This window comes from Anolis carolinensis, chromosome 6 (assembly GCF_035594765.1).
Source record: "Anolis carolinensis isolate JA03-04 chromosome 6, rAnoCar3.1.pri, whole genome shotgun sequence".
NCBI classification, from domain to species: Eukaryota; Metazoa; Chordata; class Lepidosauria; order Squamata; family Dactyloidae; genus Anolis; species Anolis carolinensis.
In genome coordinates, this window is record NC_085846.1 from 65,104,914 (window position 1) to 65,123,155 (window position 18,242).

Below are 18,242 nucleotides of genomic sequence, written 5' to 3' on the forward strand. Positions count from 1 at the left end.
AGGCTGCCAGGTTCGAATCCCATCTGGGGAGAATGTGGATGAGCTCCCTCTATCAGCTCCATGCGGGGACATGAGAGAAGCCTCCCACAAGGATGGTAAAACATCAAAACATCCGGGCGTCCCTTGGGTAACGTCCTTGTAGACGGCCAATTCTCTCACTCCAGAAGCAACTCCGGTTGCTCCTGACACGGAAAAAAAAAACCCAGCAAGGCAGTCTTTCCTGAGACTTGAGAGAGTCACGTGATTCTCGGGGAATTCCGCGCGCGGGACATCTCTCTCCCTCTTCAGTCTCGCGCTCACCTGGGCGCTGGATAGAGAAAGAGGCCCCGCCCACATTCCGGAGGATCCATTAAGAGGCAAGGAGGGGCGTGGCCTTTCTCCCCTTCGGCCAATGGGGTAAGAAGAGCCCGACTCAGTCTCCTCCTTCCCTGCGGCGCTAAGGAAGAGGCGGGGCCTTACCTGGAGCTGGGCTGGGCGCGAGAGGGGCGGGGCCGGAGTCCCAGAGCGAGAGAGAGAGAGAGCGAGAACAGGAAGAGCCGCTCATACAGCCCGGAGTTTGCCTTGGTGGCTGGAGAGGGAGCAGCCATGGCTCCGGAGCAGAGGATGCCCTTCCTCTTCCTCCTCGTTGCAGCCGGGTTGATCCTAGTCCAAGGCGCAGGTAAGAAAGACTTTTTGGAGTTTCTCCGCTGTGGAATGACTGCACTTCGACACTTCTTGAGCTGCCCTGGCTCAATGCTCTGGGATCTTGAAATTTGGGTTGCCGTGAGTTTTCTGGGCTGTATGGTTATTCGCCCACATCAATGGCAGACGTCGTCAGGGGTTGCAGCTTCAAAAAATGGAGGCAAGTGTGACTTGGAGGCAAAAAATGGAGGCAAGCATTAGCCAGCTTGATTAGCATTGAAAAGCCTTTCAGCTTCGAAGCCTGGCTGCTTATCTTGGATTGTTTCCAAGATAACAAACAATCAGGGCCAGCTAACACCTCCCAACAAAGATTTCCCCCAGGCAGGAAGCAGCCAGGCTTTGAAGCTGAAAGGCCGTTCAGTGCCAATCAAGTTGGCCAATTGCAGCAACCATACAGTAGAGTCTCACTTATCCAACGTTCTGGATTATCCAATGCAGTCGGCCTCCCGCCCAGATCCACGGCTCTTTCGCTAGGCAGCAAGGACTGAACTTTTTATGGATTTAACTTCCGACAATGTTGTTACTAGAAGTTCATTTTACGCAATTTATTTGTAGTCAATGTGTTAGTAGCCAATGTTTTTGTAGTCGGTGTTTTCAATATATTGCGAAGTTTTGATGCTAAATTCGTAAATACAGTAATTACTACATAGCATTACTGTGTATTGAACAAATTTGTTGTACAACATGATGTTTTGGTGCTTAATTTGTAAAATCATAACCTAATTTGATGTTTAATAGGCTTTTCCTTAATCTCCTTATTATCCAACATATTCGCGTATCCAATGTTCTGCTGGCCCATTTACGTTGGATAAGCGAGACTCTACTGTAAATACAATATTTGTTACATAACATTACAGTGTATTGAACTGCTTTTTCTGTCGTTTTGTTGTAAAACATGATGCTTTGGTGCTTAATTTGTAAATGTAATTTGATGTTTAATAGGCCTTTCCTTAATCTCTCTTTATTATCCAACATTTTTGCTTATCCAGCATTCTGCCGGCCCATTTATTTTGGATAAGTGAGACTCTACTGTACTTTCCTCTGACAGACAAGAGTCCTTTCTCTCACCCTGGACATTCCCCAGATATATAAACCCCATTTGCCCAGTTTCCAACAGACCTCACAACCTCTGAGGGTGCTTGCCATAGATGTGGGCGAAACGTCAGGAGAGAATGCTTCTGGAACATGGCCATACAGCCTGGGAAACTCACAGCAACCCAGCGATTCGGCCATGAAAGCCTTCGAGAACACATCCTGGGATTTGTTGAGACACCCGCCCTTTAAACTCAAGACCTTGACAAACTACAGCTCCCACAATGCCATAGCATTGAGCCCTGGCAGTTCAAGGGGTGTCAAGCTCCATTAGAGTAGATCTTTGCAGACAGGCGGATGGGGAACGCCTTGGTTTTGACTCGGATCCAAGAGGTGCGCTCTCTGCCCTGACGGCTCAGGCTTCATCCAGTGGCTTGCTTTCTCTTCTTCCTTCGAGAAAAGCGAGTTCATCAAGTTCCAAAACGACGTGAAGATGGAGACAGGCGTGACCATGCTTCAAGCCGAGCCATTGAAATGAATGGGACAAGCCAAGCCTGCCTTTCAGTTTAGATCCCAGATCCAAAGGTTGGCTGATTGATGATGTTGTGTTTAGTGGAATCTAACTGCAACAAAGGTCCCTTCCAGACAGGCCTTAAGTCCCAGGTTTTCTGCTTTAAAACTGAATTATATGAGTTCACACTGCCAGATAATTTGGGATAAACAGAAAACCTAGGATCAGATCCTAGGGGATATATATATATATATATATATATATATATATATATATATATATACACACACACACACACACACACACACACACACACACACACATACATACATATACATATATATAGGGCCTGTGGAAGGGGCCTTATTTCCAAAAGTTGTTCAAACTCATGCGCCTTAGCATTCTAATAGAAGAGTCAGTGTAAAGAATAATTCACTATGTAACAAAATTTTAATTTTTTCTGTTCCTGGGTTGAAAGCATTATTTCCTGATTAACTGAGTTATACTTATTTTGAGAGTAGTTGTTATACTCCAGAAACTTCATCTTTGTGGCTGTTGTAAACTCTGTTGATTGGGTTGAGATTCAATGAGCTATTCATTGAAAAACGATAGCAAAATGTGCTGCAGGATGTTCCGTAAAGTTTTTGCAGTTTAATAAACATTTTCCATGTGTTGTCAAAGGCTTTGATCGCCAGAATCATTGGATTGCTGTGAGTTTTCTGGACTGTATGGCCATGTTCCAGAAACATTCTCACCCACATCTATGGCAGGCATCCTCAGAGGTTGTGAAGTCTTTTGGAAACTAGGCAATTGGGTTTATATACCTGTGGAAGATCCAGGGTGGGAGAAAGAACTCTTGTCTGCTTGAGGCAAGTGTAAATGTTGCAGTTGTCCAGCTTGATTAGCATTGAATGGAATTTCAGCTTCAAAGCATGGCTGCTTTCTGCCTGGGGGAATCCTTTGTTGGGAAGTGTGTACTGGCCCTGATTGTTGAGATGGACCATCCCACCTCTGCAGGGGTCTAGCATATACCATGCAGCTGTGGACAAGTCTACATAGGAAATGTCAGGAAAGAATGCTTCTGGAACATGGCCATACAGTCCATACATACACAACAGCCTAACCTTTTCCATGTTTTTATAACAGAACCAATTAGGAAATGACATTTATAACACAGGAACAAAAGTAATGTTACATGGTGTAATACATTGCTTTATTTACTAATTTAAGTATTTTTCCCTTTAACTAAACTTTATTGTGCAATACATAACTGGCATATTTCCTTTGCATGAGCTGTATATCCTGAGTGATTAGTTACTAGGTTTGTACTTTTGTTTGTTTTCAGTGCATGGCTTTTGTGCACCTCTGTCGCTCTTGATTGATTGAATGTGGTTATGTCTCTTTTCTTATATCCTTGGACTGTGGAATTTGTGTCATCCAGATGTTTAGTTCTGGGCCTAAATAACTTCAAGGCACCAGATCCTGTCTGATCTTGGAAGTTAAACAGGTCATACCTGGTTAGTTCTGGGATAGGAAATGCCAATGGATTTAACTGACTGTAGAATATATTTCAGAGGAAGGGAGTGGTTAAACACCCTCCTTTCCTAAGAAAAGGGATTCCTGAAAGGAATGATGGGAGTAGCATCTATCAGTATCTGGAGAGTCGAAGGTTCCCTGCACTTTTTACGGTATTCCTTGCAGATCACTATGTTTCAAAATTTGAAAAAAAATCTGTTCCTGGTTTGAAAGTGTAATTTCCTGTTTACTTTGAAAGTAGCTGTTATACTCCAGAAACTTTGTTTTTATGGCTGCCACAAACTATGTTGAATGGGTTGAGACTTGATGAAAAACTATAGCAAAATGTGCTGTGGGATATCCCATGATTTTTTTTTACAGTTTCATAATTTTTTCCCCATGTTTTTCTGATAGAACCCATTAGGACTATATAACCCAGGAACAAAAATTGTGTTACATTGTGTTAGTATCCCATCTACTTTCTCATTGATATGACTCCTGAATGACAGTCTCTGGATGGATTTCTCTGACAGGTTGGTGAGGACATGCATGCAGAAAGTCCACTCTTGGGCATTTTTGCAGGCAGAGGAAAGCTACTAAAATGAGCAACGGTTTGGAAACCATGCCTTATGAGGAGCATCTGAAAGAGCTAGTTATATTTAGTCTATAGAAGAGAAGATTGACATAATAGCCATGTTTAAATATTTGAAAGGAAGAGGGAGCAAGCTTGTTTTCTGCTGCCCTGGAGGCTAGGACTTGGGCCAATGGGTTCAAATTACAGGAAAGGAAGATTCCACCTGAACATCAGGAAGAACTTTCTGACTGTAAAAGCTATTTACAGCTCCTTCCTTGGAGTGTTTTAAACAGAGGCTGGATGGCTTTGACTGTGTGTTTCTTGTATGGTAGGGGGTTGGACTGAGTGGCCCTTGTTGTCTCTTCTAACTCTATGATTCCATAACTCAGATATAGACTGTGGAGAACTGCTAATAGCCCAAGAAAGTGAATTGCCCAGAATAGTGAGGGCCAGCTGTGGTACTCCAGAAATGTTGGCATTATAGTTTTATCAGCCCTATTTATTTATTTATTTATTTACAGTATTTATATTCCACCCTTCTCACCCCAAAGGGGACTCAGGGCAGATTACAATACACATATACATGACAAACATTAAATGCCATTATTAGACATACAGCATACAGACAGACAATATACAGACAGAGGGCCAGGCTGTGGCGCAGCTGGTTAGTAGCCAGCTGCAATAAATCACTATGACCAAGAGATCATGAGTTCGAAGCCAGCCCCTATCGGAGTGAGCACCTGACCTTTAAAAAATAGCCCTGCTCGTCATTGACCAAAACAACCCGAAAGATAGTTGCATCTATCAAGTAGGAAATTTAGGTACTGTTTATGCGGGGAGGCTAATTTAACTAATTTACGACACCATAAAAAGTGTCCAGCAGCGTTTGGAATGAGGAAGTATCCATCAAGGACTCAGTGTCACAGTGGATGATGAAGCAGCTGCTCCCCCTGTGGCCGGAATCAAGTATACCCTCAGTAAGCTGTAAGCTGGAGAATGTTAAATTGCCCCTCTGTCTCTGTGTTCATATGGCATTGAATGTTTGCCATGTATGTGTACATTGTGATCCGCCCTAAGTCCCCTTCGGGTTGAAAAGGGCAGAATATAAACACTGTAAATAAATAAAAACAAATAGGTGAAATTTAACAATTTCCAGCTTCTGGCTTCATGAGGGTATGCTCACAGGGGGAGCTACAGCTTTATCATCCTCTATGACACCACGTCATAGTAGTAGTAGTAGTTCCCCATTGCTCTTCGCACGCCGGTAGTTTTATGGTGTGTAAATTACCATATATACTCAAGTATAAGCCTAGTTTTTCAGTCCTTTTTAGGGCTGAAAAAGCTCCCCTGGCCAGCTTATATTCAGGTCAGCTTATACTCGAGTATATAGGTAATCAGAGTTGGACAATCTTATCTTATTAAAGCCTTTTTATTATCTTAAATTACAGTTTTATATAAATATTCAATAACATTTAACCTACTGATGCCTCAATTAATGTAATTTTATTAATATCTATTTTTATTTTTGAAATTTACCAGTACTGGATTTCCCACCCTCATCTTATACTCGAGTCAATAAGTTTTCCCAGTTTTTGTTGTAAAATTAGGTGCCTCGGCTTGTATTCGGGTTGGCTTATACTCGAGTATATACGGGTAAGTTAAATTAGCCTCCCCGCATTAAGCTGTACCTAGCTTCTCTACTCACAGCCGCAACTGTTTTTGAGCTGCTTAGGTGGGTAGCAAGCTAGGCTATTAACAGGTTGGGAGCTTAATCCTAACCCGGGCTTCAAACCAATGACTTCTCGGTCAGTAGTGATTTATTGCTGCTGGCTACTAACCAGCAGTGCCACAGCCAAGTCCAACTGAGATTGTGAAAGTTGTAGCACTTGGTGGGCCACAGTTGTCTAGATAGTCTAACTAGGCTAAAGATACTTCATATATTCACAGAAAATATTTACTGTTGAGAAAACAATGTGTTTTTTGTTCTTCTTTCTATATGGAACAAACTTAGCTTCTTATTTGATTGAAACTCCTTCCTGCCATTGCCTGAAGATGTGTAATTGCTCAAGTTGTATTTCACCATCACCACCACTGGTCCATTGTGTTTAGGAAACAAAATAATTATATCTTCTGCTTTTTCCCTAAATCAGTGGTGGGAATTATAGGCCATCTGGATGTTGTTGAACTGTTGTTCCAGCCTTCCTTGCATTTACAGAGCCAGGTTGCACCTGGAGAAAGATAGACAGTGGTTGTTCTATCCAATGCGTAATTGATATTTAAATTTAACTCAGCCCTCACGTTTTTTGGCCATACCCTCTTTATTCGAGAGAAGCATTTATTGAGAGGCACGATGCAGTGGTTTTAGTGCTGGACTAGGGCTCTTGGAAACTATGGCTCAAGTATTTCCTCACCCATGGAAATCTAATGGGTAACCTTGGGTGAATCATACTCTCTCAGCCTCAGAGGAGGGTAATGGAAAATCTCTGTTGTATAACTTCTGTGAAGAAAACATGACAGTGAAATCAGAGAAAACACGAAGGAAACACAGTGTTAGTAGGAAAATCTCTAGATGTGGCTGGACTCCAGCATCCATCAGATTCAGCCATCAGGCCAATGATTAAGGATGATGAGATTGTCATCTTGAAATATCTGGAAGGCTATAGGCTCTTTGCCATTGTCCTCAACCATCTGTTTTTGTACATGTAGTGGCTTGGATGGATGCACACACCTTCTATGTTTTTTGGAGTTTCCATAAACTATCAATTCAAGAAAATATGTAGCAATGTACAAGCAGTCCCTGAGTTACAATTGTCCGACTTACAAAAAAACCATAGATAAGGGAAAAAAGGTCTTGACTAAAGCTTTCTCACCAATTCTTGTTTACACAACAAGCCAAATTTTACAAAACCCAATTATCACAAGGACAGAAAGTGAGTTGAAATCTTTTGAAGAGGGGCACAGACAGCAAAACAAACACCACGGGGGTGTTAACCCTTCCCTATGATACACATATGTGTGTATGTGTATGGCTTTAGTTACACTTAAAAATGTACCTGTTCTGAGTTGCAAACAAATTCAGTTTAAGACCAAAGCTACAGAACCTATCTTGTTCATAACTTGGGGACTATCTGTATAATTATTTCATTTGCACTCATTAACAATGTTATCTACAGGCAAAAATGGTACACCCAAATTTCTGTACTGACCAAAAGAATCTAGATGTTTTCTCCCAGCATACTTAGACTAAATGCCACCTACTGAACTTCTTTCATTTTTCTTTAACCCTGTTCCAAAAAAAGAGAGAGAAAAGAGTTCTTGCAACATGCAACCCATGTTACTCAGCAAGTTGCACAGGCAGAAAAGGGCAGGAAATGGCTATCGCTGTGTTCTGATGTTACAAATATTTGTCATGCTGGGAACACTGCTGTAATAGTAGTTAAGCCTATTGTGGGCATCCTCGAAAGGGTCTTTCATCAAACCCCTCACTGATAAGAGTGGGTTTAGCAAAGCTTTGTATGTCCACAAAGTTAAACACTGCAATTCAGCCAAACGTTAATCATCCTTGATAAGGCTATAAGTTATGGAGCACGCTGTTCCTGTTAATAAAAATATTGTAAATGTTGAAAATGGGAAAAAATGAAATGTGGACTGTTCTAAAAATGAAAATGTGTGAGTGATTATGAGGATTTTGACCTTGATTAGGGATGGGCTCCATTGTTTAGGAGGCTTGTGGTTTTGTGTTCCAGCAACAGCATAGCGAAACGTTGACTAAATAACCCAGACGGCATTGTGATTAAGCCTTGAACTGTTCTTCCTAAAAATTCCCAAAGGATGTGACTTATTTTGCCCAAAAGGCTCTGGATCTTGTCCATGGAGAGTCTCCTAAACCTTGCTGTTTCAGACCAGAGGTCTGACATCTCATTTCAAACACTGATGTGCCAGATATTCTTAGAAACCTACAGACAGGACATAAGAGCTATAGCCCTCCTCTGTGTTGATCCTCACAATTATTTAGTTGGATATTGTTCATGACCCTGAAAGTTGGATATAAATGGCTTGGACTGGGTTATTTGAAGGACCAGCTACATCTTTCCAAACTTGCACTGATTGTGTTGTTGAAGGCTTTCATGGCCGGAATCACAGGGCAAGGTTGTGTATTTTTCGGGCTGGATGACCGTGTTCCAGAAGCATTATCTCCTGACGTTTTGCCCACATCTGTGGCAGCCATCCTCAGAAGTTGTGAAGTATATACCTGACAACCTCTGAGGATGCCTCCCGTAGATGTGGGTGAAATGTCAGGAGAGAATGCTTCTGGAACATGACCATACAGCCTGGAAAACACACAACCTTGCCCTGATTGTAAGATCAGCTGTATATCTGTGAGTCATGTAAGGTCTTATAGGAAGGTGAGCATAAAAAATAGCTTTTATTTGAATCCAGCTTTCAGAAATTCCTTAATACTTGTGTACACAATTGTCATTCAGTTTGCAATAGACTTTAAATCTCATTTCTAGAGGCTGCTATCAGCTGAACGTAGGTTCAACCTCATGCTATAATATCATAGCTAGTTTACATTGTGGCTAATTTACATTGTTTTAATTAGCTGCATTTTGTGTGTTATGGCTTTAACTTCTCACTCTTTAAAGAGACTTTGGCTCCAGAGGCAACATAGGGATATTTTAAATAAAGCATAGCTAATAGCCTTCTTAGCTCAATCTGCTGTGTATTATGTAATCCCACATCATAGACATTTTAAAACTAGTGGTCACCACTGTTACTTTTTGCAGTGAATTTTATCAACTACTATCTTGGGAACCCGGCGATGCCCGGGTTATTTGAAAAAGGCATTATTTGTCTTTCATTGTTAGATATTCTCAGTTTGGAGTGGGTGAACTACAATTCCCAGAATCGTGGATCAATCCTCCCCAAATCTGCCAGTATTCAAAGTAGGCCATTTTGGATCTGTGTACCAAGTGTGGTCCAGATCTGTCGTTGGCTGGTCATCGCCTGGCTGCAGTGCTCTCTGGATGGGGGTGAAGTACTACAACTCCCAGATTCCCAGGGCAATTGTCCCAAAACATCTGTCAGTATCCACAGCAGGCTATGTTGGGTTTGTGTGCCAAGTTTGGTCCAGATTTGTTGTTCACATGCTCTTTGGATGCATGTGAACTACAACTCCCAAACTCAAGGCCCATTCCCACAAACCCCTGCAGTATGTTCAGTTGGTCATGAGGTTTCTCTGTGCAAAGTTTGGTTCTGGTCCATTGTCGATGGGGGACACTGTTTCTCTGGATGCAGGTGAACTATAACTCCCTTTCCCCCAAACTTGTCCAATATGTTTTTTTGGTTATGGGGGCTCTGTGTGCCAAATTTGGTCCTGGTCCATCATCGGAGTGCCCATTCATTGCAGGTGAACTATAAATCCCAGTACCTACTACTCCCAAATGTCCAGGCCAATTCCCCTCAAAACCCACCAGTATTCAAATCTGGGTATATCAGGTATGCATGGCAAGTTTGGCCCAGAGCCATCATTGTTTGGGTTCATAGCATTCTGGATGTAGGTGAACTACAGCTCCTCTACTGTGACAGGAGGAGTCACAGTGCTCTGACTTGATGCAGAGTGAAGGACAACTTCCACCATGTGGAGTAAATCCCCCAAACTCCTCCAATAAGTTTGGTTCCTCCTCAGTTCTGCTGTGTTTGTTATGCAGACAGATTTGAAAGGGAAGGGCAGTAGGTGGGGTCATGCAAATTCCACAGCAATGGAGAACCCTGGGATGCCTGCCTGTGATGGAGGAAAATGCAAAATCTAGGATGAAATGGTCCAAAAACAAAAGCATTCCTTGGGTGGTGGGTCATAGTGTTTGGGAAGGACATTGTCAGGGATTGGGCTGCATGTTCATGGCGCTCGCTGTAACCGCAATGTCAATGGAAAAGAGTGACTTGCTGGGTTCTCAGGAGTGGGAAGTATAGCCTGTTTGTGGAAGCTGGAGGGTGAGCAGACATCTGTGCCACATACACACATACGGGTTTTCGGTTTTATTATGGATTTAGATTAGATTAGATTTAGATTTAGATAGATTAGATTAGATTATGGGTTTTCATGTTTATTATGGATATAGATAGATATCTATATATTGTACGAAGCACTACTTTTTCTGTTTGCCTTCCTATCATGTTTACTTGGAATCAAATAATACTTGGTTCACTGGGCCTCATTCCCAGATGTGTGTTTGTAGGATTACCACAAGGTATTACTATGCAATTCCAATAGATGCGCTGGAGTGTTAATTTTCTATGAAGAGGAGAAGAGCATCATTATTATCTTTTTAGTGCAATATAGTAGCAATTTATAAAAACATACCCTCCAAATGTCTGGTTTGGATATTCCCTGTCAATCCTCTGTTGTTCCCCCTTTTCAGCTACTTTTAAAATATTCCAGTTTCTCTTTCCATTTTCCACTTTCCCTCCTTGTCCTCACCTTGCTTTTGTTGCTGCAAACTGAGTTCAAAGTGCAATAGCAGTTTGCACTCAATGAAAGCTATTGGGAAATGATGGGCATCATATTGCCATTTCCAATAAGCTCAGGCAAAAGCAAACCACTGCAGTCTTACTTGGCTTGTGTGTCTTCCTTTTTATTCACATTTGCCATGACGTGGTTTGGCTATATGTCTTCCATTTTTATTTGTTAAATGTTAGAGAGTATGTAAAAGTATGAGCATAGCCAATACAATAAAAAGATATGAATCTGAACCAGAAGCCCTACTTAGAAGAACTGATAGCAAGGAATAGTGGGGTATATACTTCAACAACATCTGGAAGATTCCACAATTCCCATTGTATTCTAAATTAATGGGTGATCATCAGACTAATCTTCTTGGACCCAATGTACTGAAAGATTATCTTCAGTCTAATTCAACATAGTCTCCAAAATAAACTGAAATTATCTCTTGAAGATTGTTGTTATAATAATAATAATAATAATAATAATAATAATAATAATAATAATAATAATAATAATAATTAGTAGTAGTAAGTGTAAGGATAGGAGCATAAGGCCCGAGAAGCCCAGTTATTAGTTCTGCCCTTAGTAAACCTGTTGAATCTTTGGAAACATTATTATTTTCTTATTTAAATTCAGTTGATTAATTGGATCTACTCTACTTGGGATTAGCAACTGAACAGAATTCAAGAGATGCACAGAGTGATATTCTTCGTACCATAATACAGTAGAGTCTCACTTATCCAAGCCTCACTCATCCAAGCCTCTGGATTATCCAAGCCATTTTTGTAGTCAATGTTTTCAATATATCGTGATATTTTGGTGCTAAATTCGTAAATACAGTAATTACAACATAACATTACTGTGTATTGAACTACTTTTTCTGTCAAATTTGTTGTATAACATGATGTTTTGGTGCTTAATTTGTAAAATCATAACCTAATTTTATGTTTAATAGGCTTTTCCTTAATCCCTCCTTATTATCCAAGATATTCACTTATCCAAGCTTCTGCCGGCCCATTTAGCTTGGATAAGTGAGACTCTACTGTAGTTCCTTCGTTGCATAATATTACGTAGCCCTCAATGTGTGTCTCTTTCTGGAGTTGGGTAATTCAATCTGACATTTGAATTTTGTTGAATGTAAACTCTTGTGAGTTATATAGTGATGCTATTAAGTTTGTTTTATTTTTAATAGCTAATTTGCTCACTTTTAATCCATTGCGAGCCTAAATTGAGTTGAGTGGGAATGTAAATGAATATGTTTCCCAAACCTTTGTAAAATTGTTATTTTGCTACCTTTTGAGCAGCTGTTCTACACATTGCAGAAAGCTTTTCTTAGGTCCTTTTTGTCAGCTCCTTGCAAAATCCAAAACCACTTAGACTACAAAACTGGTCCCAAGCAGTTTTATATTGACAAAGTCGCAATGGGGATTATGGGATTATACTCTTGACATGTGAATGTGGCCCAAAGTACTATATTTGTTGTAGCTCAGCAGCAGTCACAGCAGCCAGGGGCTGATGGGTTCCCTGATGACAGAGTCAGACTGGATTGTGGGCTTTCCTGGAATTCCTTCTGATGCAGGCCAAGAAAGTGAAACTGATAGAGATGCAGGCACAGATGCAGGGCCTGAGAATGTAATTGCTCCTGAACTTCAAGGCCAGACACAGGAGTTGGAATCATCCTCTTTAGATAAGGAGTCTAGTGGAAACAAATTGATGAGAAACTCTAATGGGAAAGCATCTGGTGATACTGACCTCATCAAGGAGGCACATTTGCAGATTAGAGCAGATAGCCAGCTTCGTAGATCAACATGGCTTCTTGGGAAGCAGAAATTTCACGGCAGATGTAATGCTTTTATGACTGTTTATTAAGAGCTAACTTGATGAGGAACTGAAAAATATGGATTTTTAGACATATATTGTATGCACATTAGAAGCAGTGAAATGTAGAAAAATCAGACTCTCTCTTTGTTAGATTTTAGGGATGCACAAGCTGACAGGACAGGGGGGAGAAGGGGGGGCAGTTATCTATACATTCCAGTGTGAATTGGTTCCTAGCACAGCTTAATGGAAGGAGAGCTGACTTCTCCCCCTTCCTTTTGACAAGGGGCCATGATTAATCTACTAAAGCCCAGCCGTGGTGTCTGTGACTTGCTACACGCTTTTAAGAGTGCTTAAGATAGGAAAATGCTGATCGTGCATATTTATGCCCATGTATGTAAGCATGTGAAGTGACGTACTAATGACGAGATGTATGTAAAAGCATGTTCTTTGTCTGAAAATGTATAAAAGGCAAGTCCACGCCTTGATCGTCTCTCTGGTTTGCTTACTGGAAGAGATTCCACTTCCAGAGACTCCGCTGAATATAATAAACCGGACTTTTTGGCCTCTCAAAAGGATCTCTCTTGCGTTATCTCTCCCGTCATCTACAACAAACTGACACTATGAGTTCAGTTCAGGCAACGTGGTTTTCAAGTATGGCTAGGCCTGGGTTCTCTAGTTCCTGTTCCAAGTCTTGGTTTTGGGATTCAAGCATTCTGGAAGTTTTTCATGTTCTTGTTTTACATTCTTGTTCAAGGTTTCTTATGGATTTAAGCTGCCTTTGTATTTTGGGGGCTATCTTTGGACTGTCTTGCTTTTGGATTTCCCAGAGACAATTGATTGTTGTCTTTTTGGATTCTACACCTCATTTCCTTTATCCCTGCTTTTACTATATATCTTTTGTGCAATTTTGCAATAAGCCGTTTGCCTTTACACTGGACTCTTGTGTGATGCTATGGTCATAGGTGGCTTCAGGCCTTTGGTATGACAATATCCTCCTTACCAGCTTTGCTTGAAACCTTAGCTAAAACTAAGGATAGATATTTTGCTGATATTTCTTTTGGATCCTTGTTACTCTCTGCAGATCCTGCCCTGGTAGCAAATCTTGGCATTGAACAACAAAAGTGCCCCTGAAAGATGTCCATCCAACCTCCTCAAAAGAATGGTGTCCCACCACTCTCCAAGACATGCTGCTTTATTGTCAAACAATTCTCACAGTAAATAAGTTATTCTTTAAAATTAGGTAGAATCTCATTTCTTGTAGCTGGAATGTTTTGGTTTTCATTCTAGTTTCTGGAGCTGCAGAAAATAGTGGGGCTCCATCTTCTACATGATATTTCTTCTGATATTTAAACATGGACATGTCTCCGAATTTTCCAAGCCAAACGCACCCAGCTCTCTAAGTCATTCCTCATAAGGCTTTGTTTCCAGATCTTTGATCATCTTGGTCACCCTTCTCTGGACACATTCCAGCTTGTCAATATCCTTCTTAGTGTGATGGAACAGAATTGGTCACAGTATTCTAAAGAATATTATCAATTCTCAGGTCCATCTTGAGCACATCCCAGGCTGCTGTCCAATCCCAAACTTAGCACTAGAACCTTCAGGGAACAATTCATATCTATGGGTGAATTAACTCTAGAATTAATGCAATTTGTCTCTACTTGAACTGTTGTAGCTCAATGCTATGGAATTCTGAGAGTTGTGGATTGGTGAGGTACCAGCATACACTAGCAGAGAAGGCTAGAGACATAGTAAAACTACAGCTCCTATAATTCCATGGCATTTTTTATTGTGTCAGAAGCTACTTGAGAACATATTGCAAGTTGCTTCTGGTGTGAAAGAATTGGCTGTTTACAGAGACGTTGCCTGGGAGATGTCCGGATGTGTTACCATCCTGTTGGGGGACTTTTCTCATGTTCCTGCAAGCTAGAGCTCACCCCATCTCGCAGATTTGAACTGACAACCTTCAGGTCAGCAGTCCACCCGGCATTGAGCCATGGCAATTAAAATGGTGTTGAACTACATTAATTCTACAGTGAAGATGCATTCTTAATGAGTTTCACTGGGTTTGATTAGTTCACTTCCATTTGATCATGTATGGAATTGCAGTCATTGTGAAGTTCTTTTCAATGGCATATTCTCATGATAGATGAAGCTGTCATTTGGCTGTGTTTTGAGTAGTGGTGATATGAGATGAAAAGATCTCAGTGACTGAAAAGATTTCTCTGGAAGATTTTCCATTTTAGGAAATGTAGTGATTCATTAACATGATTGCCAGCATAATGAATATGGATATAAAACCAGTCAAATTGAAATTACCCAGAGGTATAATTAACTTTTCAGTGCTGTCCCTTGGAAGTGCACATGTGCATATGTAATGCAGAACTCTCTGGGCATGCAGGAATTAATATGCTAGTGACTTTCAGTACTTTTTTTATTTCTTCACATTTAGAGAATTAGTAAGACAATATATGTTGCTAAGCTGTCTTCTGTTTGCTATTACATTATAAACATTTTCCAAATGTTTATTTGAATGCAGTATTTAGGCAACATTTTACATATGCTTTATTTGTCCTACTGCCATCCAGTAATCAAATATTACTTTGCTTCTGTTTTTTGCTATTGGAAATATACATAAGATTTTTAAAAAATATTTGTTAGCTATAAGAGGAGAAATAGAGGAGCTTGATTGCTCAGACTAATGTAAAAAGTCAGTAAAAATGTATATCTTCTTTTAAAATCCCCATTTCAAAATTCTTATAAATAGATTTTCATGCTTCTAATTTCTGTGTTAGTGTATTTTATAATAATAATAATAATAATAATAATAATAATAATAATAATAATAATAATAATAATAATAAATAATGTAAAACAAGCAGTCAAAGAAGAAGAACATGCCCTGGCAGAATATGTAAAGCAAAGTGAAGAACCTGCTTTGATTGAAGTAAAAAATCAGAAACTCCTCAAAGCACAGCAGACAAAAAATCAGTACAAGAAAACCACACTACAAACTAGAGCTAACAGCTGGCACAACAAAACATTGCATGGAAAATTCCTTGACAAAATTGAACGAAAAGCTGATAAGGAGAAGACCTGGCTATGGCTCACGAATGGGACCCTGAAGAAGGAGACAAAAGGCCTGATCCTTGCAGCCCAGGAGCAAGCCATCAGGACAAATGGAATTAAGGCCAAGATCGAAAAATCAGCTGATGACCCAAAATGCAGACTGTGCAAGGAAACCGACGAAACCATTGATCATATCCTCAGCTGCTGTAAGAAAATCAGCAGACAGACTACAAACAGAGGCACAACTCTGTGGCCCAAATGATCCATTGGAACTTATGCCTCAAGTACTACCTGCCAGCAGGAAAGAACTGGTGGGATCACAAACCTGCAAAAGTATTGGAAAATGAGCATGCAAAGATACTGTGGGACTTCCGAATCCAGACTGACAAAGTTCTGGAACACAACACACCAGACATCACAGTTGTGGAAAGGAAAAAGGTTTGGATCATTGATGTTGCCATCCCAGGTGACAGTCACATTGATGAAAAACAACAGGAAAAACTCAGCCGCTATCAGGACCTCAAGATTGAACTTGGCAGAAACCAGTGCAGGTGATCCCGGTGGTGATGGGCACATTGGGTGCCGTGCCAAAAGATCTCAGCCGGCATTTGGAAACAATAGACATTGACAATATTACGATCTGCCAACTGCAAAAGGCCACCCTACTGGGATCTGCGCACATCATCCGAAAATACATCACACAGTCCTAGACACTTGGGAAGTGTTCGACTTGTGATTTTGTGATATGAAATCTAGCATATCTATCTTGTTTGCTGTGTCATAATAAAATAATAATAAAACTTTATTTATATCCCACCAACATCTCCCAGAAGGGACTCAGGGTGGCTTACAAAAGCACGTAGAAGTGCAACAGAATGCATAGGTACAGTAAAATATGTAACATTATATAAACAATTACTGTATCAATTCATATAAAACAGACATATATATATATATATATATATATATATATATATATATATATATTATAACACCCCTACTAGTTTAAATAAAATATTCAATAAAACACAGTAATAACTGCAAATTAAAATAGACCGTATCTATTTCAGTCACATAAAGTGCAGGGGCCAAAAAATTGCTTGATTCTCAAGTTTTAACTGAGGTTTTAATCATGTTCAAAGGCTTCTTGAAGAGTCATGTTTTCAAGTTTTTCCAAACACATTGGAGTTTGGGGGCTAACCTAACTTCTCTGGGGAGGGCATTCCAAAGCTGAGGGGCCACCACTGAGAAGGCCCTCTCCCTCGTTCCCACCAACCACGTTTGAGAGGGAGGTGGAACTGAGAGTAGGGCCTCCCTGGCAGATCTTAGAGCCCACGCCGGTTCATAGGGGGAGAAGCGGTCTTGAAGATAGGTTGGACCTGAAACGTGTAGGGCTTTGTCGGTAATAACCTGTACTTGGAATTGGGACTGGAAATTTGTCAGCAGCCAGTGGAGCTGCTTTAATAGGGGCATTGTATGCAACCCTATAGCCCCGGTGGCAAAGTGCGTTAAAGCACTGAGCTGGAGACCGAAACGTCCCAGGTTCAAACCCCAGGAGCGGCATGAGCGGCCGCAGTTAGCTCCAGCTCCTGCCAACCTAGCAGTTCGAAAATGTGCCAATGTGAGTAGATCAATAGGTACAGCTCTGGCGGGAAGGTAACGGTGCTCCATGCAGTCATGCCGACCACATGACCTTGGAGGGGTCTACAGACAACGCCGGCTCTTCGGCTTAGAAATGGAGATGAGCACCAACCCCCAGAGTCGGTCACGACTGGACTTAACATCAGGGGAAACCTTTACCTTTACCTTATGCTCCCTATAACTAGCTCCAGTTAGTAATCTGTCTGCTGACCTTTGCACTAATTGCTGTTTCCGAGCTGTCTTCAAAGGCAGCCCCACATAAAGTGCGTTCTAGATATAACTTAAGGTGTGGACCACCATGACCAAGTCAGGCTTTTCGAAGTACAGTCACAGCTGGTGCACAAGTTTTAGCTATGTGAAGGCCCTCCCAACCACCACTAACACCTGAGTTTCAAGTGTCAATGCTGAGCCTAAGAGGACCCCCAAACTGCGGACCTGTATCCTCAGGAGGTGTGTAACCCTGTTGAGCACAGGTCACCACCCTGATCGGCCTCACGATTGACCAGTAGGAGCTCTGTGTTGTCTGGATTAAGCCTCATTTTATTTGCCCTCATCCAGTCCATCACAGTTGCCAGTCATATTAGTTTAGTTTCTAAGTAAAGCATTACAGCTATATATTCCAGTTCTGGTGAATCAGCCTAAAAAAGATTGAGTCTCTTTCCTTTTCCACTACATAAATATTGACATTTTAGCTGATGTTAATATACTTTGAATCACTTCAGCATCTATTGTACCTGTGCACCCTTCCAAATAATCCAGTAATCCTATTAAGGATATCTTCCAGCACTTTACAGTTACAAATTGGATCACATGGGATTAAGCATCACATCGTTTCTAGTTTTGTATTTTAGTTGAATGATTACTCTTTTTCTTATCTTAGGATGTTTCAC

The 18,242-nt window shown here is 40.9% G+C and overlaps 1 protein-coding gene across 1 annotated transcript in view; it reads left to right on the plus strand.

Annotated features, from left to right (window-relative positions):
• The first annotated feature begins 462 nt into the window (after positions 1-462).
• The window catches only part of cdcp1 (CUB domain containing protein 1), a 65,321-nt gene continuing 47,541 nt past the window's right edge, over positions 463-18,242 (plus strand). The window contains exon 1 of the mRNA XM_008121849.2: positions 463-658. Coding sequence (XP_008120056.1) covers positions 586-658 — 73 coding nt within the window. The 5' untranslated portion in view covers positions 463-585. The remainder of the gene's footprint in view (positions 659-18,242) is intronic.